Genomic DNA, 22020 nt, shown 5'->3' on the forward strand with positions numbered 1-22020 from the left:
TTTTAAGACAAGGATGCTCCTTTGAACTGAGTGATGGCCGTGGATGTGGCCTGACGTTTTGTGGGGCCTTGTGAATTTTCCTTATCCATTCTGAAGGAGCAAAGAGATTCATGATTTTGGAGTAACCCTCTAAATCACCTCCAGAACTTTCCTGTCAAAGGAAAGCCTTTAAAGAGCAAACTAACAGAGGCGTTAAAATAACACTGTTGTATTTTTGTTCTTCCCCACAGCTGTCAAGGAGGACTCGGTGGACGTTCGATCTTACATTGCTCGTTCCCTCATCGATGGCTTCGAAGGGCCCTCTGGGTACAGCCAGAGGTACGGGCTGCACCACGTCAACTTCGAGGACAGCAGCAGGCCCAGGACTCCCAGGAAATCTGCCTATTTCTTCACCAGCATCATCGAAAACAATGGTTTCCTCACCAGAGAAGTGAAAAGACTGCCACCCCCCAGGACGGCAGCTTTCCCCCCTCCAGTCAGAGCCTTCCCTTTTCCATCCGAGGTGCCCTCCAAGGCCAAGGTAGTCTGGGAGAAGTTCTCCAACCAGCCCAGGTTTGAACGAGACTTGTTTTACCACGGCACGTTCAGGGATGACTTCCTGTGGGGCGTGTCCTCCTCAGCCTACCAGATCGAAGGGGCGTGGGCCGCGGACGGCAAAGGCCCCAGCATCTGGGACAACTTCACCCACACGCCGGGCAGCAACGTGAAGGGCAACGCCACGGGAGACGTGGCCTGTGACAGCTACAACCAGCTGAGTGCCGACCTGAACATGCTTCGAGCTTTGAAGGTGAAGGCCTATCGCTTCTCTATCTCCTGGTCTCGGATTTTCCCGACGGGGAGAAACAGTTCTGTCAATCACCAAGGTGTCGATTATTACAACAGGCTGATCGATGGCTTGGTGGGAAGCAACATCTTTCCGATGGTGACGCTGTACCACTGGGACCTGCCCCAGGCCCTGCAAGACATCGGAGGCTGGGAGAACGCGTCCTTGATTGAGTTGTTTGACAGCTACGCAGACTTTTGTTTTCAGACCTTTGGCGACAGGGTCAAGTTCTGGATGACCTTCAACGAGCCCACCTACCAGGCGTGGCTGGGCTACGGCTCAGGGGAGTTTCCCCCGAATGTGAAGGAACCAGGCTGGGCACCTTACAGGATTGGCCACGCACTCATCAAAGCTCATGCCAGAGCCTACCACACGTACGATGAGAAGTACCGGCCAACGCAGAAGGGGGTCATCTCCCTGAGCCTCAGTGCACACTGGGCAGAGCCCAAGTCGCCCGAGCTCCCGAGGGACGTGGAGGCGGCTGACCGGACGCTGCAGTTCTCGCTGGGCTGGTTCGCCCACCCCATCTTCCGAAACGGGGACTATCCCGAGGCCATGAAGTGGAAAGTGGGGAACAGAAGTGAACTACAGCACTTGGCCTCGTCCCGCCTGCCAAGTTTCACCGAGGAGGAGAAGAGGTACGTCAGGGGTACGGCCGATGTGTTCTGCCTCAACACCTACTCCTCCAGGATCGTGCAGTACACAACACCGAGGCTAAACCCGCCCTCCTACCGAGATGACCAGGAGACGATCGAGGAGGAGGACCCTTCGTGGCCGGCCACAGCGCTGAACAGAGCTGCGCCCTGGGGGATGCGGAGGCTGCTCAACTGGGTCAAGGAAGAGTATGGTAACATCCCCATTTACATCACCGAAAATGGGGTGGGGCTGGAAAATCCGAAGGTGGAAGATACCGATCGGATATTCTACCACAAAACCTACATCAATGAAGCTTTGAAAGGTATGTGAGGGTTCATTCCCCCCTTACAAAATCTTCCAATATCCACATGTCATGTGCCTGAAATGATTTGGCAGAGTAGATTACAAACCGCCAGCAAGGATAAGTCTTATGTGCTAACTCCATTATTCTTTCCCTGTCTGGGGTTACATTTCCCTTTGGGAATCTGAAAAAAGCTATGGTCGTCTCCCCAAATGTACACACATGCAATCCCCATAAGAAAATTTTTATGAGTCCATTCATCTATTACTGAACAACTACTGTTGGACAAGTTTTACTCTAAATCATAGGGAAACAGTAGTGAACAAAATAGATAACTTTTTGCTGATATGGAGCTTATATTCTGACTATTGGCCCGGTGCACAGATTTGTGCACATTGAGAGGAAATTAATTAGAAGGTGGCAGGTGGTGCGGGACCGAGAAAGTCAGGCCACACCTGGGGTGGCACTGCAGCTCGAAGGGTGTCTGCGGAGTGAGTGGAGTGCCTCCAGCAGGTGGGGTCCCTCAGCCTGGCCTACAGGGATCAGGCTGAAATAGGCTCTCTGACATTCCCTGAGGGGTCCTGGATTGTAAGAGGGCAGTTCTCGAGTGAGGCACCCTGGAATCAGGCTCCCTCCTCTCTGCTTCTGGGGAACATCACCCAAGAACCACCACTGCCAAGTCACCACAACTCGGCAGCTCCTGTGTTGAGTGTGTGCCCTCTGGTGGTCAGAGAGCATCATAGCTACTGGTCAGACGGCAGCTTAGCCTTTTATATATACAGATGGGTTCCATGCAACCCCAGAGGACGAAACTGTACTTGTGTTTTGTTTTTTTTTTGTTTTTTTTTTTGTGTTTCGTGTCTAAAGTGGGCTGAGACTCTTGAATATGAAGCACATCCCTTTACCCCAACAAAATAATTTGATTTTACAAAGATCAGTCATTAATACTTGTTTGGGGGACATGAGTGCGGGCAAAGAAACAAAGACACGCAGATGATCTGCCCGCCAGGGACACGTTACCTGTGTGTACACGTTGATGGTTAGGACGACTGTCTTGAGCTGAGAGGCCAGTACGTGGCTGGGCTTCTTGGGGCCCCTGCCCGATGGGATAAAGCTCTCCTCTTTCCTCGCGATGTTCCCAGCCTACAGGCTCGACGGCGTAGACCTTCGAGGGTACGCCGCGTGGTCCCTGATGGACAGCTTTGAGTGGCTGAATGGTTACACAGTCAAGTTCGGGCTGTACCATGTTGATTTCAACCACACGAGCAGGCCTCGCACGGCCAGAGCCTCCGCCAGGTACTACACGGAGGTCATCACCAACAACGGCATGCCGCGGCCCCCGGAGGACGAGTTTCTCTACGGGCAGTTTCCCGAGGGCTTCCTCTGGAGTGCGGCTTCCGCTGCGTATCAGGTGAGGAGCGCAGGGCAGTCGGCAACATCTGTTGCACACCTACTGTGCGCCAGGCTCGCGGCTCAGTGCTGGGAAGGGCCAGGTGAGCAGGGGGTTTTCATAGACTGTGGGAGGGAAGTGAGGGATGCCGTCAGGGGAATCATGGAGGACCTCTTCCCAGATGGTCTGGGCTCTTCCCACCCCCAAACCCAGGCAGACCAGCAGTGACAGGGCTGTGCTGAGGTGGGTGTTCGCAGGCGAGAAGGAGCAGGTGGAGCTGGGCAGACACACTTAGGCTAAGGCGTGAATATGAAGATTCTCTGCTGGGTGCTTGTCTCACCTGGTCTCCTCCAAGCAGGAAACATGGCTGTCATGTTTTTTTTGTTTTTCTAGAGTCACCAAAGAATGGGTCATCGCTGCCATGGGAAGGGGCATGCGATTTGGCCTGAGGTTATCCAGAGACAGGCGGTTTTATTTTGTTTGTTTGTTTTTTCTGATGTCCTACCATCCTACCATCACCTTATACATGCCAGCTGAAGCTTACTCATGCAGAAAATATGAGGGTTTTGCCTTTTCCCCAGAGAAATAAAAGATGACAAGCAAAGAGTGCCTTGCTCAGGCCTTCGGTTGCAGGCCCCTGGTTGACATCGTCTTTGTTTTCTCCGCTACAGGAGGGGCTGTGTGCGCTCGGGGTGAGGGCCGGGCAGGGTCAGTGGGATGAGCTGGCCTGGCTGGGAGTGCCCAGCCCTCGGGTTTTCCTGGACGGCTGTAGCTGCTGAAAACGTGTTCGAGGTGGGCGCGTGTTAGCAGCCCCCAGATGCCCACGCCACCAGGCTGTGAATGGAGTCTCGGGGCACGTTCTGCCACACCCAGACACGTATCAGCCAGACACACAGAAACCGTTCACATAGCCTATCGTGTGGGCCGGAGGAAGCCCTGTGCGTGGTCCCGTCAGGTGCTCTGGCCAACACCTCACATGAAAGGGTCACTGAGGAAATGCCCAGGCTCCCGAGGCAGGAACCTTCCCTCAGGCTCGGACTCCCGGGGGAGGACCCCAGCGTGGCCTGGACGGCGGTTTGGGTGGGCAGTTCTGTTGTGGGCTCTCCTGTGCACGGTGGGGTGTCCAGCAGCACCCTGCTGGGCTCTGCCCACAGGTGCCAGCAGGCTTCTTCCCTAGTTGTCACAATCAACGCTGTCTCCAGGCAATGATCAATGCCTCCGCTGGGTGAGACCCACGGCTCCCAGAGTCACAGCGGGGCACAGGAGGGGACACAGGCAGGCCTGGGAGGGTCTTACCCCTGTCCGTACACGGGCGGGACAGTCTTGGAAACATATTAGTAACCACGTCTTGAATGATTAAATTGGTGTCAGGGAGCAGTCAGCAGGCACGTTCCCCCATCTGTGTCACCGACTATTCTAATGAGCCAAGTGTGGGATGTGAATCGAGAAAGGATGAGCTGTGCCTACAGTGTAGGCTTCCTGATTAGATGCCATCTGACTGGATTTTTTTTTTTTTTAAAAAAACACCTTTTCTTTGGAAATCTGTTTAAACAGAGAAAAGTTGCAAAAACAGTAGAGGACTCCCATGTACCCTTTCCTACACTCCTCAACCAGTACCATTTGCCGTATTTTCTCTCTGCATGTGCATGTGTGTGTGTGCACAATATATATATATGAAACTGACTTTATCACCTGAATGAGCAGGTGTCTACCAGGTTTCTCTACCATAAAATTAAGAAGTATTTTGTAGTTGTAAGTGATTTAGGGGGAGCTACGTGGAGACTATACAAATATCCTGTTTCTCATCAAGTTTCAACCACTAGCTTTAGCAAATGTTGGTAATTTTGGCCTGAATCAGTTATCATTATGATAGTGGACAAATGGTGATTTTCTAATTTCATCATTCCTTTATTACTAGAAGCCAGTGACTGAAAATTCATGCACCAGGTCCCTCAGCCTGGCCTGCCCCCTCTAACAGTCAAGGAGCCCTCAGGGGTGGGAGGCGACCTGGCGATCAGGGGAAGACGATGCCCCATCGCACCTCTGCTGCTGCCACTGCCGGCAGCACAGGCCTTGGCCGGCCCTGGTTGCCTGAGCCTCGGGCAGCCCTGGGTGACTGGGCAGCTGCCTTCTGAGGCTTGCCTGTGCCTTGGGCAAGCCCTGGGCTGCTGGGGGACTGAGGGGACTGGGGAACTCTGGAGGCAGGCACAGTAGCGGAGCTGAGGGGACTGGGCACCGCCATCTTGTGGCTGTGGGTGCCGCCATATTTGAGGGTGGGACAGTCAATTAGCATATTCCCACCTTATTGGCTGTGGGCGCCACCATCTTTGCGATGGTGTGAGGGTCAATTAGCATATTTCTTCTTTATTAGAAAGGATGTGGCATTCAACACATAATGTGTTGAGCTTTGCCTTTTATCCTACTTTTATTTTATTTATATATAAATGTGTATTGACATATGGTATCAGTTGGTCTTACGGAGTCCTGTTGTATTCAGTGGGTGGCACTTTTGCTGTCATGTATTTAGATGTTCCAATCGCTCCACATTTTGCCAGGCACAATGCCTTTTGGAGATGCCGTTCTTCTCTGATCACTTCCCTAATTCTTCCCGGCACAAGGTGTTCCAAGTTCATCTTGTACCTCTTCTGCCCAGCCCCGTCATCAGCTATTTCTCTCATGGGCCCTGGTTCCTTGTATTCGACAAGGGCACTTAGAAACCAGATGTGCAGGTCGGACCTCTGGTGAGAGTACCACCCCGCCTTACCAGTCACATAACATCACACCGTGTGTGCCGAAGTGTTCTGAAGTAAAGTCGCACCTGTCAGACTACCTGAGCCTGCAGGGAGGTGTCTGCAGTTGCTTGCAGTCAGTTTCCCCTTAAGATCAGTGGGAGTGGGAGGACCAAGAGAAAGCACCAAGGCAGTGACATGTCCTGACCAGAAACCCTGCCTCCACGCCCGGCATCGCTGGGATTGGTTTGGCCATGACTGGGCTGGGGCTCGTGGCACCGTTCATTCGAACTGTTAGTGAGCACCCACCATACACCAGATGCCGCCACAGTAACTGCTGGGACACAGGATGACAGAATCAGTGCCGTCATACAGTCTGTGGGATGCAGGTGGCAATGGCAGAGATTATGTACGCAAAGCTGCAGGAGTTTAGAACTCAGAGGGAGGCCACCGAAGGCTCCCAGAGGACTAACCTCCTTCTCGGGACTTTCCTGCTCACAGAAAGGGGCCTGTGAGGGCCCAGCTGTCATGACTCAGTGGTTGAGTGTCGACCTATGAACCAGGAGGTCAGGGTTCGATTCCTAGTCAGGGTACATGCCTGGGTTGCAGGCTCGATTCCAGTATGAGACAGGCAGGAGGCAATCAATCAATGATTCTATCTCATTATAATTTTAATCAGCTGCCTCCTGCACACTCCCCAGTGGGCATGTGAATCGAGCCTGCAACCCGGGCATGTACCCTGACTAGGAATCGAACCCTGACCTCCTGGTTCATAGGTCGACACTCAACCACTGAGTCATGACAGCTGGGCCCTCACAGGCCCCTTTCTGTGAGCAGGAAAGTCCCGAGAAGGAGGTTAGTCCTCTGGGAGCCTTCGGTGGCCTCCCTCTGAGTTCTAAACTCAGAGGGAGTTTAGAACTCCCTCTGAGTTTAGAATTCTATCTCATTATCTCATTATAATTTTATAATTTTATAAATTGATTTTTCACAGAGAGGAAGGGAGAGTGAGAGTTAGAAACATCAATCAGAGAGAAACATTGATCAGCTGCCTCCTGCACACCTCCCACCGGGAATGTGCCCGCAACCAAAGCACATGCCCTTGACGGGAATTGAACCCGGGACCCTTCAGTCCGCAGCCTGACGCTCATATCCACTGAGCGAGCCAAACCGGTTAGGTCTCTATCTCATTATTGATGTTTCCATCTCTCCCTCTCCCTCTCTGAAATCAATAATAAATAAGAGAAAGAAAAAAAGAAAAAGAAAGAGAAAAAGGAAGGAAGGAAGGAAGGAAGGAAGGAAGGAAGGAAGGAAGGAAGGAAGGAAGGAAGGAAGGAAGGAAGGAAGGAAGGAGGAGAGGACTGCAGGACTTAATTAGGTTGTGTCTTGTCATCTTGAGATTGAAGGTGCGTGGAGAGAAGATGGCAAAGGACTGAGCATTTGGGACACATTCTCCCACACGCCACTGAAGGTCAGCAACGACGACACGGGAGACGTGGCCTGTGACAGTTACCACAAGATCGCCGAGGACGTGGCCGCCCTGCGGAACCTGGGCGTGTCCCACTACCGCTTCTCCGTCTCTTGGCCTCGCGTCCTCCCGGACGGGACCACCAAGTACATCAACGAGGCGGGACTGCGCTACTACACGCAGCTCATCGACGCGCTGCTGGCCGCCAACATCAAGCCCCAGGTGGGTGGCCCCAGGTGAGGGGGGCAGGGAGGCCTGCCCACGTGGGGGAGCCAGTGGGCCAGAGAGCTCGTTCATCGTTCATCATGTAAACAAAAGCTGTTTTCAGCCAAAACCGGTTTGGCTCAGTGGATAGAGCGTCGGCCGGTGGACTGAGAGGTCTCGGGTTCGATTCCGGTCAAGGGCATGTACCTTGGTTGCGGGCACATGCCCAGTGGGGAGTGTGCAGGAGGCAGCTGATTGATGTTTCTCTCGAATCGATGTTTCTGACTCTCTGTCCCTCTCTCTTCCTCTCTGTAAAAAATCAAAATATATTAAAAAAAAAAAAAACTTTTCAAATTTAGTTGTTAACAAAGTCACGTGAGAAGAGGTCAAAAAGCATGAAGGAGTCTGCAGTGCAGATTTTCCTTCCGTTCAGTTCCTCCTTCTCTGGGCCCAAGTTTGCTAGGTTCTCGTGTCCTTTTGTGGGTAAGAGCCAGTAGATGTGTCTGTGTGTGTATATTTCTTTCCCCTCTTTTCTCATAATGGTAAATACTTGCTTTTTTTTTATTTATGTTTTTATTTCAGAGAGAGGAAGGGAAAGGGAGAAAGACAAAAACATGAAAACAAAGAGAGAGAAACATCAATTGGCTGCCTCCTGCATGTCTCCTACTGGGGATGAGCCCACAACCCGGGCATGTGCCCTGACTGGGAATTGAACCTGGTGCATGGGACGATGTTCAACCACTGAGCCACACCAACTGGGCAAGATACTTGCTTTTATTTAACAACTAGAGGCCCCGTGCATGAAATTCGGGAGAGAAAGGCCACCCCTAAGCACTGCCAGGCTGCTCCTCCCCCGCCAGGGCTCCCCGCAGGCCGCCAGGAAGACGCTCCGGACACGGTGGTGATGACCCTTCTGTCTCCGTCCTCCTGGGACCCTCAGGGCCTCAGACCCTCAGCAGTGGGTCCAGGCAGGTTCTGATCCGAGAACCACCGTGGCTCACGCTGAAGAGATGCCGGCCTCATGCCCTGGGCCTCACAATCGCGTCACGAAGTGGAGGCCTTAGCCCCTGAGCCCGGGACAGTAGATGTACAGCTGGGACTCGAACCCAGGCTTCTCCACTCAGCACTGTGCCCGCCCCCTGCTGCCAAGGACCCATGGAGCCTCCTGGTCCGATCTTCCGTTCTGGGTGCCGGCGGCTCTGGTGGCTGCCTGTGCAGAGCAGGCTGACGGGCCGGCTGGTCTCCCTCGCCCGCAGGTGACCATCTACCACTGGGACCTGCCCCAGGCCCTGCAGGACGTGGGCGGCTGGGAGAACGAGACCATCGTGCAGCGCTTCAGAGACTACGCCGATGTGCTCTTCCAGAGGCTGGGTGGCAAGGTCAAGTTCTGGATCACGCTGAACGAGCCCTTCGTCATCGCTCTGCAGGGCTACGGCTATGGGACGGCGGCCCCAGGTGGGCCCGGGCGCGGGCAGCTGGGTGGGCTTTCCTGGCCCCCGGGGGGGGGGGGGGGGGGGGAGACTGAAGTCGGGCGCTTTGGAGGAGGGGCCGGGAGAGCGCAGGGCAGGGCCTCGGCTCCTGCCGCAGCGGCTTCCCCTCCACACCCCTCGGGCTCAACCTGGATTTCACGTGGGCGCCTCCCGGGGCTGCTTTCTTTGCTCTGAGACCGACGTTCCTCGGAGGGGAAGCTCCGCAGTCGGGAACGTGATCTGATCAGTGTGGGAAGAGGCAACCCCTCCCCCTGTTCAGGTCCACAGTCTGTTTCCTGCGACCCCCAGGCCCCTGTTTTGGGTAACTGGTTTGGCTGCCCTGAACCAGCAGGAGGCTGCCCGGGGCCTTCCTGCCCGGGTTCTGCTGCAGGCGGGCCGGTCCCCTGGGGGGCCACACGTACATCCCATGTAGGCGATTCGTTACTTTTCTTTATTTTTCTTTATTTTTTTAATATATTTTATTAATTTTTTACATAGATAGAAAGCTAGAAACATCGATGAGAGAGAAACATCTTTACTTTTCTAAGATGACAAACCTTTTTGTTCCCAAACACATTTTGACCCCAAAAGCTCTGATAGGGACTGTGGGCCTGTCCTGCCCCTCCAGAGCCATCCGCTCACCTCTCCTCGAGTCCTGAGCTTAGGAGCGAATCTGCGCTCATCTCTGTGACCCTGTCGTCACGTGTGAACGCTGGGAGGTCGCAGGGGGCCTCGGGGTCATTACCAGAGGCAGCTCCCGTGGGACCTTGGCTGGCGCTTTGGTTTTCCGTTCCTTCGGCCCGAGAGGTGGCCTCAGACCATCGGCTCTCAAGGATTCTGCCGGCTGCTTCCATCAGCTGTATTCTCCAACTCTGCCTCCACAGCGGGCTCCCCGGTGCCCGGTGTCGGCGCCCACCCATGGCGGCTCCTCCGGGCACTTTGCCTGAGGCCCGTGGCACTCTGGGGGGTGGGGGTGGGAGAGCAGAACCCAACACCCATCCGGCGCCTTGTCTGTGCGGACACGGCTGCCGGGCAGACACGCACTGTTCCACTTCCTTCTCCCGGGAAGAAGCTGCAGGGCTGAAGCCCTCGCCCAAAGCCTCACGCCGCCAGCAGGCAGTGGAGCCAGGATTTAAGTTCCATCCCCCCCCCCCCCCCCCCCCAAAACATGTAGTGGACATCCTGGCAGAGTGGCGCTCAGGGCCACATTCCCTCCGTGCTGACATCCGTGTGTGTGTCCAGGCATCTCCTTCAGGCCCGGCACCGCCCCCTACATCGCCGGCCACAACCTGATCAAGGCCCACGCCGAGGCCTGGCACCTGTACAACGACGTGTACCGCGCCCAGCAAGGCGGCCTCATCTCCATCACCATCAGCAGTGACTGGGCGGAGCCCAGGGACCCCTCCAACCAGGAGGACGTGGAGGCGGCCAGGAGATACGTCCAGGTCTGTCTGCCCTCCGGGCATTGCTTTTACGCGTCCCCGTTTCCTGTCGTGATCTCATGGGGGTAGAATCAGATCGCAAAACGAAGCGTGAGGGTGCAGGCCTTGTTCTGAACGTGGTAATATCACCTAAGCTTGTTGGACCTTCGTTTTCTCACCTGTGCAGTGGAGAGGCCCTACTTACCTCATAGGTTTGCTGAGGTGAAACTTCTGTGGGTCTGTTATCTTTTAAGTCTCACAGATGATCTGTACCCATAGTCCTTGCTGGGGGTAACATTGGCTTGAAGCTATCACATAGAAATCCTCTTCAGTGTCTGGTTTGACTACAGTACAGAACTAGGCTGCAATGCCCCATCCAACCTCTAGGTGTCACCGCCCGACCTTACTTCCCCACCCTAAGGATTCCATAAATTGGGAACTTCAGACTCCACGAAACTCGTGAGTGCCCCCAACGTCAGGAGTTTAACATAAGGACATGCATCTCTTGGTCATGGAATTTTGCTCCAAGGAAGTAGAGAGACTAGTAGGCAGATGCCAACAACACAACTCACCCCTCCTTCAGCCTGGGCCCTGACAAGAGGCGATAGAAAAGAACGCCCACATCGCCCAGTTTTTCTCTGGCTCCTGTTAGTGACTCTGAAGGGTGAGAGGGCACCCTCGCCCAGGTTCGCCTCAGGAAGCATTTGGCTCTGAGGAGGAACCCCCAACTGCAGCTCTCAGAGGGGACACCAGGGCCTGCGTTTGTCAAAACTCTTCACAAGAAAATTTGACAAAGGCAGTCAAATTAGTAAATGAAAATAAAAGCTTAATTTTCTTGTTTGCTAGCCAGCTTGGCGGAAAGCATTAAAACAGAATCAATGCATCCCTCGTTCCAGATATATTGAATTAGAGCAATCATTTGTTTTCTGAAATCCAAAGCCCAAACCTCAGGACACGTTCGTCTCGTTAGATTGAGACGCCTGCTGGCTGACTGTGGAACTGCAGCCTAGAACTGGGACACACCCTCTGGTAAAAATCAGCTTTTCAGAAGGGCCCCAGTTACCTCAGAACACGGGGAAGCCCCTTTACCAGAGTGTGGTCCAGGCCGCATCTCAGATGGGAAGGCTCCCCCCACCCCACCACGCGGGCATCAGCGGCAGGTGAGGGGAGGAAGTGGGAGACAAGAAGCCTGTCAGGAGCCCAGCCTCTAGGCCTCATCAGGAGAACAGATGGGAAGGCTCCCACTCTAGGACTGCGGATCCGGTGCCCAGGAGACTCCATCCTCGGCCCGGGCACGGGACCGCCTGGCAGCTCAGCCCTCCCCAGGAAGTGTGTGTGAGCCTTAGGTGTGATGGGTGAGCGGGACCGCAGCCCGGAGGCCGGTGTCTCCCTCCTCTCCCGCAGACCTAAGCTCAGTGCCTCTCCCTTCCAGCTGCCCTGAGCGGGATGGCAGCTGACAAAACTGCAACATGCAAACAACCACAGAGATGAAGGTTTAAGAATGGGATTTGGAACAAGCAAGCAGAACAGAAGCCAACTCAGAGATATAGAGAATATTTTGGTGCCTGCCAGATGGGAGGGGGCTTGGGCAATGGGTAGAAAATGTGATGGGATTTAGAAGTACGAATTGGTAATTGCAGAATAGTCATGGATGTAAAGTACAGCTTAGGAAATGTAGCCAATAATATCCTAATAACGAAGAATGGTGCCAGATGGGTATTGGATTTATCAAAGTGATCATTCACAAGTTGTACTAGAGGCCTGGTACACGGAATTCACCTACGGAGGCAGGGTGTTCCCTCAGCCTAGCCTGCACCCACTCCAATCCGGGACCCCTCGAGGGATGTCTGACTGCCAGGATCCGGCCTAAACTGGCAGTCAGACATCCCTCACAATCCTGGACCACTGGCTCCTAACCGCTCACCTGCCTGCCTGCCTGCCTGATCACCCCTAACTGCCCCCCCCCCCCCCAGCCTAATCACCTCTGCCTGCTGCCTGATCGCCACCAACTGCCCCCTGGCCGCTGGCCTGGTCGCCCCACCCACTTGCTGCCCGGTCATTTGGTCACCCCTCACTAACCCCCTGCCGGCCAGGTCGCACTGCACAGCCTGTTAGCTCATCCATTCGGTCACTCAGGCTTTTATATAGAGAGATAAATGTCTAATCATGGAGTTGTACAACTGAAACATTGTACATCAACTGTGACTGGAAAACAAAAAGTTTTAATTTCTTTCTCTTGAAATTGATTTCAGAGAGTAAGGGAGAGGGAGGGTGGGTAAGAACATCAATGAGAGAGAATCATTGATGGGCTGCCTCCTGCATGCCCCCTATTGGGGACTGAGCCCTGATTGGAAATTGAACTGTGACCTCCTAGCTCATAGGTTGACACTCAACTACTGAGCCACACTAGCCAAGCTAAATGTCTTTGTTTTTTTTTTCTAATAAAATAAAATGGCAACTACTAAATACCTAAAAAAAGAAAAGAAAAAGGATGGCCCAGCTGGTGTTGCTCAGTGGTTCAGCGTCAACCCATGAACCAGGTCATGGTTTGATCCCCAGTCAGAGAACAAGCCTGGATTGCAGCCTGACCCCCCAGTGTGGGGTGTGCAGGAGGCAGCCAATCAATGATTCTCTCTCATCACTGATGTTTCTTTCTCTCTCTCCTTCATCTCTGAATTCAATAAAAGCATATATTTTTTAAAAGATGGATACGGAAAGAATGTGGGGTGGGGGGAGTGTCAGGGGCACACTGCTAAAGCTGAGGCTGCCTGTCCCACCCCCACCTGCAGTTCATGGGAGGCTGGTTTGCACATCCCATTTTCAAGAATGGGGATTACAATGAAGTGATGAAGACCCGGATCCGCGACAGGAGCTTGGCCCAAGGCCTCAACAAGTCTCGGTAGGTCCTGGTGCCCACACACTCAGCCAGGAGGGGAGAGGGGAGGGAGTCTGGTCTGTGGGACCAAACGGAAGCTCCTGGGTGGAAGTACAGGGGTGAGAGCGTGGCTGTTGGAGTCAGAGGGGCGAGTCTGAGGAAAGTTCCTGTATCTCTGACTTCCTGCTTGCTGGGAAGATTAAACATGATTGTGCATGTGAAGCTCTCAGCTTAGGTCCTAGCACTGCTATGTGCTTGACAAAAGGCAGTTGCTAGTATTATTATTATTACTTTTTTAAAACGCCGCGGGACAAATTGTTAAAAATCGTGACTGTCCTGCAAAAAGCGGGACGTCTGGTCACCTTACCATAGAGCCCAGCTGTAAGGATTAAGTAATCCAGTCCCCACCCTTACACACATCCTGGCCTGGCTAGGGCAAGTCCTGCTAAGCAGGCTGTGCCTACGGGTCTGGTCAGCCAATCTGGTCTCAAATAAGCAAGTGAGCACTCCTGCCCATGAGCATAGCTTTACTGATGCCAGGTCAGAGTCTGTGTGAACAGGAGCCTCCGAGGCAGGGTCCTCACGTGGCCGACACACCACCCTCATCACTCCAGGGAATTCTATTCCCCAACTTGTTGATTCAGCGAAAGCTCAGAAGATGAGATCGTGACAAGGCAGGGCACCCGCTGAGCTGGGCATTGGCAGTGAAGAGCATTTGGGAGAACAGAGGGCATTCATTCCATCCAAGGGGAATGGTGTGAGCACCAGCCCAGCGGGAGCAATGAGTTGACCAAAGGGGCATGTGCAGTTGGTGGGAGAGGGGTATTGGCCTGGCGGCCATGGAGGCGGAGGCCACACGGTGAAGGGCCTGGAGGCCAGGTAGAGGGGCTCAGCTTTGATGTCAGGGGCCCTGAGGCCGCTGCTGGCTCCTGGGCAGCCCCTCCCAGCCCTCTCAGAGACCTCAAGGACGGAGGGCTTTGCTCCCCGACGTTAATGACAGCAGGAAGGTCAAGATGAAGGTGTCAGCCGCCTAGTAGGGCAATCCCCAGGCAACCCTAAACCAGCAGCACCGAGTCTGCCTGTCAGAGGCACCTGTTGGCAGTTGGGCTGAGAGGAGCCTATATGTGTTGTATGCAAGCACATGCTAATCCAATTCTATAGAAAAGTCTCAGAGAACATGGAAAACGCTCGAGCAAATGCTTGCTTTACACAAGCGTAGTAGTGAGATCATGTGAGCAGAACAATTCAAATCTCCAAAGTTTCAAAAAATTTAATCTGTAAAAGTATTTCCCCTACTAATAAGGATAGACTTTGGAGAAAAGAGGCAAATATAAGGAAACCACAACAAAAGCAGTAGTTAGGGCAGATTATGGAAATACAAATTATAACAGATAAAACCGTAAGGGTTAGTGTTAAGGTATATGCCTCAGACATGTCCTTGATCTCAAAATCTACTGGAGATGGTAAATGTCAGAAGTTGCATGTTAATTTTTGAAGGAAATAAAAAAATGTGTATCTGTGACTGTATGTCCCAGACCGGGAGGTTTATAAAAGAGTAGCTTTTACTTTCATTTGCCAATAGGAGGAGGGTCCTGTAACGGGACAGGAGGTGGGTGCAGGGGGTGACAGGGCGGTAGGAGCAGCCTCCGTACCTCCCGCAGCCCTGGCAGGGCCTCTCCTCGCCCCTGGCCCTGCACCTGTCACCTGTAGTTTACAGAGGCCAACCCTGCCCAGCACATTCTCCTCCCAAGTATGGCTGCTCCTGAAGCCCGCCCCTTCTCGCTTCCCTCCCGGCAGGCTGCCTGAGTTCACGGAGAGTGAGAAGAGGAGGATCAATGGCACCTACGACTATTTTGGGTTCAATCACTACACCACTGTCCTGGCCTACAATCTTGACTATGCCTCTTGGGTCTCTTCCTTTGATGCAGACAGGTAAGATCCAGCAGGGCCCCCAAGAACAGACTCTGGAAAAGACAGTGGCCCCTCTGCCCACCTGTTGTGTGAAGGCCTGCGTGGCCCCGGAGAACCGCCTCTGCAATGAGTCCTGTCTCCGGACACTCCCAATCAAACCCCAGCAGCCTGACAGCGGCACACTGGCTCTCCACACGCCTCCCGATAGTCATGCCTGGAGTTCTTCAATAACTTGAGAAAAACCTTTTTCTTCCCTTTTCCTTTTTTTTTTGTCAAATTTGTTTTACTTATTAGATGATGTATTTCAGTTAAAATAACAATAAGATCTTTTCGTTTCCTTTTCAGAGTAATGGCCAAAGTATTATTTTTGTATTACACGAATAATATATGTTCACAGTGGAAACACTAGAAAGCAAGAATAGGTGATTCTTTAGTTTTCATCCTCACCCAAGGACATATTCCCATTGATTTTTAGAGAGAGTGAAAGGGAGGGGGAGAGAGAGAGAAACATCAATGTGAGAGAAGTACATGGATTAGGTGCCTCCGCCCCCACCCCACCCAGGGTCGGGGATCAAGCCTGCAAATGAAGTGCACGCCCTTGACGGGAACCGAACCCAGTACCGGCCAAAGCTCTATCCATTGAGCCAAACCTGCTAGGGCGGATAAGAAATTCTTGTGTTATTTCAGAAGTGTATATCTGTATATGTATATTCACATTACATGGTTTGTATAGTATATATTTATACATGTATTTACTTGTTAGAAAAAAACAAACACAGGATTAGCCCAACCAGTGTGGCTCAGTGGTTGAACATCAACCTAGGAACCAGGTCGTCACAATTCGATTCCTGATCAGGGCAAATGTCTAGATTGTGGGCTCAATCCCCAGCCTGCAAGGGGGGCGTATAGGAGGAAGCTGATTGATGATTTTCTCTCATCATTGATGTTTCTATTTCTCTCACCCTTTCCCTTCTTCTCTGAAATAAAAAAATATGTATATTTTTAAAAACTAGAATTATATGTATATATACTATTTTGTTTCAATTCTTAATTTTATTTTTAAAAATATTTTTTATTGATTTTTTACAGAGAGGAAGGGAGAGGGATAAAGTAAGAAACATCGATGAGAAACATCAACCAGCTGCCTCCTGCACGCTCCCTATTGGGGATGTGCCCATAACCAAGGTGCATGCCCTTGACCGGAATCGAACCTGGGACCCTTCAGTCTGCAGGGCAATGCTCTATCCACTGAGCCAAGCCAGTTAGGGCCATTTCAATTTTTTTAAAAAGCTATGTTTTTATTGGTTTTAGAGAGAGGAAGGTAGAGAAACATCTCTCCACTGCCTCTTGAATGCCCCCTACTAGGGATCAAGCCTGCAATCTAAGCATGTGCCCTGACCAGGAATTGAACCGGGGACCTCTCGGTGTAGGGGACAATGCCCAATCAACTGAGCCACACTGGCCAAGGCTGCTCGTTTTCAAGTTATTTATTATTATTATTATTATTATTATTATTATTATTATATAACTACAGGTCGAATGCACAAAATTTGTGCAAGGGGCTCAGCCCTCGCAGCTCCAGCTGCCTCAGCTGGCCCTGGCAGCCCCTCGCAGCCCTGGTTTCATCAGGATAGTCATTTGGCTGTTTGGTCTAATTAGCATCATGGCTCTTTATTATATAGGAATTAAACTTAGAGAGAGGAAGGGAGAAAGATTTGCTGTTGCATTTATTTTTTTAAAAAAATATATTTTTATTGATTTCAGAGAGGAAGGGAGAGGAGGGAGATAGAAACATCAATCATCGGTTGACTGCCTTCTGCATGCCCCGACCGGGAACCGAACTGTGACCTCCTGGTTCATAGATTGACTCTCAACCACTGAGCCACGCTGGCTGGGCTCCACTTATGTACACATTCACTGGCTGATGCTTGTATGTGCCGACAGGGGATAGAACTAGCAACCTTGGTGTACTCAGACGGCGCTTAAGCAACTACCACGCAGAGCTATATTCTGTTCCTTTTCTATCAAGCATCCTTCCATCCCAGTAGTGTGAATCTTGTCCAGGTTTTTTCTTTGAAAACAAATGTGTACACCCCACTGTCCTGAGTCCACCATTCAGGCTTGGCAAAGGGGACTGAGAAGACCCCTGCTGGTCCCCAGTCAGGCACCCAGGGGACTCTCGCTGCCTCACTGGTCCCCGCACCCTCCACAGGGACTCGTGCTCAGCTATGGAATGCCCCCATTCACTCTCAGCTGAGCAAGATAAATCCAGTTGTTGGTAAAACTAAATGGTAGGGTTTTGTTTTTTTTAAAAATTTGGATGTAAGTTAAATAACTATTTGAAATGTTTGACTCAAGACAGTTGAGTTTCCGTGCCTCCTACAGCAGGCGCCCCTTTGGCACTACCTGTTGCCCTCTCTTCTCTGCCACTGGAGAGAGGGGCAGGATCTGGGGCACTTGAAGCAGGTCTCAGCCTACCACCTCCTGTCCTCACCCACAGGGGCTGGTGCCTGTGGCACTGACCAGACGTAGGAGACTCAGGGAGGCCCGTCCTCTGAAGACGTGACACCTGCACCCACCGGAGACTGGGAAACCCAGCGTGAGGTGTGGGGCCTGTGGAGGGCTGTCCGTGAGACCGTCCCGCTGCACACGTGGAGAGCTGGCACAGAGCTAGCGTGGCTGGTCCGGTTACACCAGCACTAAGCAGTGAATCTAGAGCTTACGGAGAGAGAATTGGGGTGATTTGACTCTTCTGGGTTCACTTAAGACTCTCACGACTAGGCAAAAACTTAAGGTTCCTCCTAGTATAAATCCTGCTTTGATTTTTGTGCAAACAAAGGGCCTCTGGGGATCTATAAGACAGAGCTAATCTGTGTTTGAACTGGCAGGGGAGTTGTCTCCATCACAGATCGCTCTTGGCCAGACTCCGGCTCCTTCTGGCTGAAGATGACACCCTTTGGCTTCAGGAGGATCCTGAACTGGTTAAAGGAGGAGTACAACAACCCTCCCATCTACGTCACAGAGAACGGAGTGTCCCAAAGGGGAGAAACCAGCCTCAATGACACTGCGAGGATCTACTACCTCCGCAGCTACATCAACGAGGCACTCAAAGGTATGGCAGGCCCACCCTCCGCACGTGCACCTCGCACTGTGGAAACACCTGCATTCAGGGTGGTTTTGTATCCAGGAACCCCATGAGAAAGATGAGGCTCCTTACTCCTGTTGGGTTAGCCGCTCTGCTTTTTTCCCTTCCTAGACTTAAGCTCAGCAGGCAGACAAGTGGCCTGAATCAAGACCTGAGCTCTCCGTATCCTCACTGATGTCTGAGGCCCCTGAGCAGCAGAGCCCTCCTGAGGACGGTTTGGGCAGGGCTAGCAGGAATGGGCGGAGGGGACTGTCTGAGGGTCTTTTGTTCCTGAAGCAGAAGTTTGAGGTCACCAGCTCAGCAGAACTTGGGAGGAGACTATGACAAGGAAACAGTAACACGGGTGAAAGAGAAGGAGCAATGCAGCTGTGAAAACAAAAGATGAGGAAATCCAATTCCAGCTAAAATCTTTCCCAAGGGCCACTTACTAGTATTTTCATGGAGAGGAGCACTGCTCTACCCATGTTCCTGATGCCCTTCAGGGCTGAGCCTTTCTAGAAAAATGCTGATGGCTCTGCAGCTCCAGCCAGAGGACCAGATAACTAACGCTGCATGCAGTGCCCGGGCAGCTTTCTCAAAGAGCTAAAGAAAAGCCGGCCTGGCCTGGCCTGGCCTGCACACGGGGCTGTGGGAAGCTCTGGGCATCGGCCTCGGCAGGCCTGGGGGGAGGACGTCTTGTGCAGGAAGCTCATGCCAGCCTCTCTCTGGACAGCTGTGCGGGATAAGGTGGACCTTCGAGGATACACTGTTTGGAGTGTGATGGACAACTTTGAATGGGCCACGGGCTTCGCAGAGAGGTTTGGTCTGCATTATGTGAACTACACTGACCCTTCTCTGCCGAGGATTCCCAAAGCGTCAGCCAAGTTCTACGCCTCTATCACCCGGTGCAATGGCTTCCCCGACCCAGCCGCAGGCCCGCACCCTTGTCTCCAGCCAGAAGGTGAGATGCAGCTCTGGGCGAGACTAAAGCAGAGGGAGGGGCTGAGGGGGCCTTTTCCAGGCTATTTTCTTCAGGTTTATTACCCTCCTCTCAGCCTTTCCCTTCCCTTCATTCATCAGCTAGCATTTATTTTATTGAATGTTCGTAGGGTGGAACGAGGCAATGCTACATCTAGAAACTAGGTCCTGCTCTGGGAATAAATAGCCCGTCTAGAGTCTCATCTCAGCCCTGCCATTCACCTGCCGTGCACCTTAGGCAGGAAGCGAGGCCAGAGTCTGGGCTGATGCAGGATCACACACGGTGCCTGACAGTGCAAGATGACAGGATTTGTGAATGACTGAAAACATATGGACTACTATGCACAAACATTAGACAATTACCTAATTTAGATTATACTCTGAATTGCTGATAGAGATGATTAAAAATAAATCTCCTTGACTTCATCCAGAGGCTCACCTGCCAGTGACAGGGACGTGCCCTCAGCAAGGCGCTCAGGCGGGCTCCTGTGCCAGGGACCTAGCGGGGGCTTAACACAGGTTAGCACGGGCCATCACCACGCGGGTGCGAGTGTGAGCGCCCTCTGTTGTCCTCTCCTAGATGCCGGACCCACCGTCAGTCCCCAGAGAGAGGAGGAGGTCCGGTTCCTGGGCCTGGCCCTGGGAGCCACCGAAGCCCAGACCGCGCTGTACACGCTCTTCTCTCTCATGCTCCTCGGAGCCTGCGCCGTGGCCTTTCTGTCCTACAAGTACTGCAAGCGCTCCAAGCAGCGGAACACACCGCCAGGCCAGCAGGAGCTGCGCCCTGCTTCTTCGTTCTGACCCCAGGCACCGCCTCCTCCAGTTCTGCGAAACAGGCCCAGTTTCTCTGTACACCTTTACCACCCACAAAACCCCCGAGGAGCGCCCCTTGTGCCCGCACCGGAGTGCTCACAAAGGCCTCCTGCAAGGATTTCAGCCCCTGATTAAAAAGGGAATGTCTGCATCTCGCCCCAGGATCAGAAACTCATTTGGGCATTAGAAGGCCCTGCAGCTGGCTCTTGTGCAACTGTGCAGGCACTGAACTCACCCAGTGGTTCTGTGGGCCAGTAATCCGGGCAGTTCCAAGCTGAAGAGATTTTAAAGATAGAAATAGGAGAGAAAACCAATCCTTTTTCTAAGAAATCAACTCCATTGCATAGATGGACTAGTGTCATCTCCTGCCCTCTCTTCAAACTCCCTTCCAGCCTCATATCTTGTGTGTCTCCGAAAATAATGGAGGCAGCGAGTAAGGACCCACGCATGGCCTTCAAGGCCTATGTGATCTCACCTGGTTCGCTTAGCCCCGTGGTCGGCAAACTGGAGCTCGCGAGCCACATGCGGCTCTTGGGCCCCTTGAGTGTGGCTCTTCCACAAAATACCATGGCCTGGGGCGAGTCTGTTTTGAAGAAGTGGCACTGCCCTAGAACATCTGGCTGTAAAAACCAGAGAGGATTTTGTCTGAATGAGACAGGGCTGCTGGAGACTTAGGTGTGCCTCTTAAAGGGATAGGGGGCACGCACAGACTTACCCGCACACAAATTTAATATGGGGCCGCAGCACAGGAGCCGAAGCTCAAAAAGTGCCAGGTACATATAAGAACTAAGTTGACTTACTTCAGAGAAAGGGTGTAAGGGGCAGGAGAAAGCCTTCATTGTTCCTTTGCCCAAATGCTCCTCTCCTGCAGCCAAGTAGGCTCAGACAAGCGCCCACTCTGTTTTCCATTAACCAGCTGGGCTCACACGGGCCACCACACCCTACTCACGCACCCTGACAAGTCTCTTCCGGCAGCTTTTCCGCACAAATGGCCTGCTTCCATCAGCACTGAGGACTTTCCCAAAATCTAAGGGCCACAAACCCCAAACACGCAGTGGCTGGCCTCAGCGTGTCTTGTAGCTCTTGCTATGTAGCTTGTCCAGCACAAGCAACGAGTGGTCTCCACTTGCACTGCTACTCCCACCGGGTGGTCCCAACCACATGCAGCAGCCAGTTTTGGCATAGACTGTAGCTTCAACTAAGCGGCCCCAAGCCTGATACAAGAGGCAGCTCACCCTGGCCTGCCCTGCAGTCCCAAGAGGCTTCAGAACCAACACACGTGGTGGCCAGCTTCACACCACACCAGAGCACCACCACCGAGCCCCACAAACAACAGTCCTGGAGGGCCTGGCACCTCAGCCCTGCTACAGCCACTCCTGCTCTGTGGTGTCAGCCCACACACAGTCTATTGTAGTCACAGCCTAAAGGTCAACCCCACCCACTAATGCGCCAACATTAATCAAGGCTCAATTACAAGATAAGGGCACACTCAACCCACACAAGGGACACCCACGGAGCAACTGGCTCAGGTGAATAGGGAGACTGCACCATCGGACCCCACAGACCTCCTACTGCATAAGGCCACTCTTCTAAGACCAGGAGACGTAGCAGCTCTACCTAATACACAGAAACAAACGCAGGGAGGCTGCCAAAATGAGATAAACATGTTTCAGATGAAAAAAACAAGACGAAATCCCCCCCCCAAAAAAATAACTAAATTAAATGGGGGCAAGTAATCTACCAGATGGAGAGTTCAAAACACTGGTTATACCCTGGCCAGTTTGACTCAGTGGATAGAGCATCGGCCCGTGAACAGAACGGTCTCAGGTTTGATTCTGATCAAGGTCATGAACCTTGGTTGCAGGCTAGATCCCTGGCCCT

The 22020-nt window shown here is 52.6% G+C and overlaps 1 protein-coding gene across 1 annotated transcript in view; it reads left to right on the plus strand.

Annotated features, from left to right (window-relative positions):
- LCT (lactase) overlaps positions 1-20565 on the plus strand; it is a 43511-nt gene extending 22946 nt beyond the window's left edge. Inside the window, exons 8-17 of the mRNA XM_045575704.1 lie at positions 231-1781; positions 2903-3171; positions 7276-7566; positions 8805-9003; positions 10260-10462; positions 13228-13337; positions 15111-15245; positions 18113-18336; positions 19082-19309; positions 19907-20565. Of these exons, the coding sequence (XP_045431660.1) occupies positions 231-1781; positions 2903-3171; positions 7276-7566; positions 8805-9003; positions 10260-10462; positions 13228-13337; positions 15111-15245; positions 18113-18336; positions 19082-19309; positions 19907-20127 (3431 nt within the window). The 3' untranslated portion in view covers positions 20128-20565. The remainder of the gene's footprint in view (positions 1-230; positions 1782-2902; positions 3172-7275; positions 7567-8804; positions 9004-10259; positions 10463-13227; positions 13338-15110; positions 15246-18112; positions 18337-19081; positions 19310-19906) is intronic.
- Positions 20566-22020: the final 1455 nt, after the last annotated feature.

This window comes from Pipistrellus kuhlii, unplaced genomic scaffold, assembly GCF_014108245.1.
Source record: "Pipistrellus kuhlii isolate mPipKuh1 unplaced genomic scaffold, mPipKuh1.p scaffold_m20_p_7, whole genome shotgun sequence".
Classification (NCBI taxonomy): Eukaryota; Metazoa; Chordata; class Mammalia; order Chiroptera; family Vespertilionidae; genus Pipistrellus; species Pipistrellus kuhlii.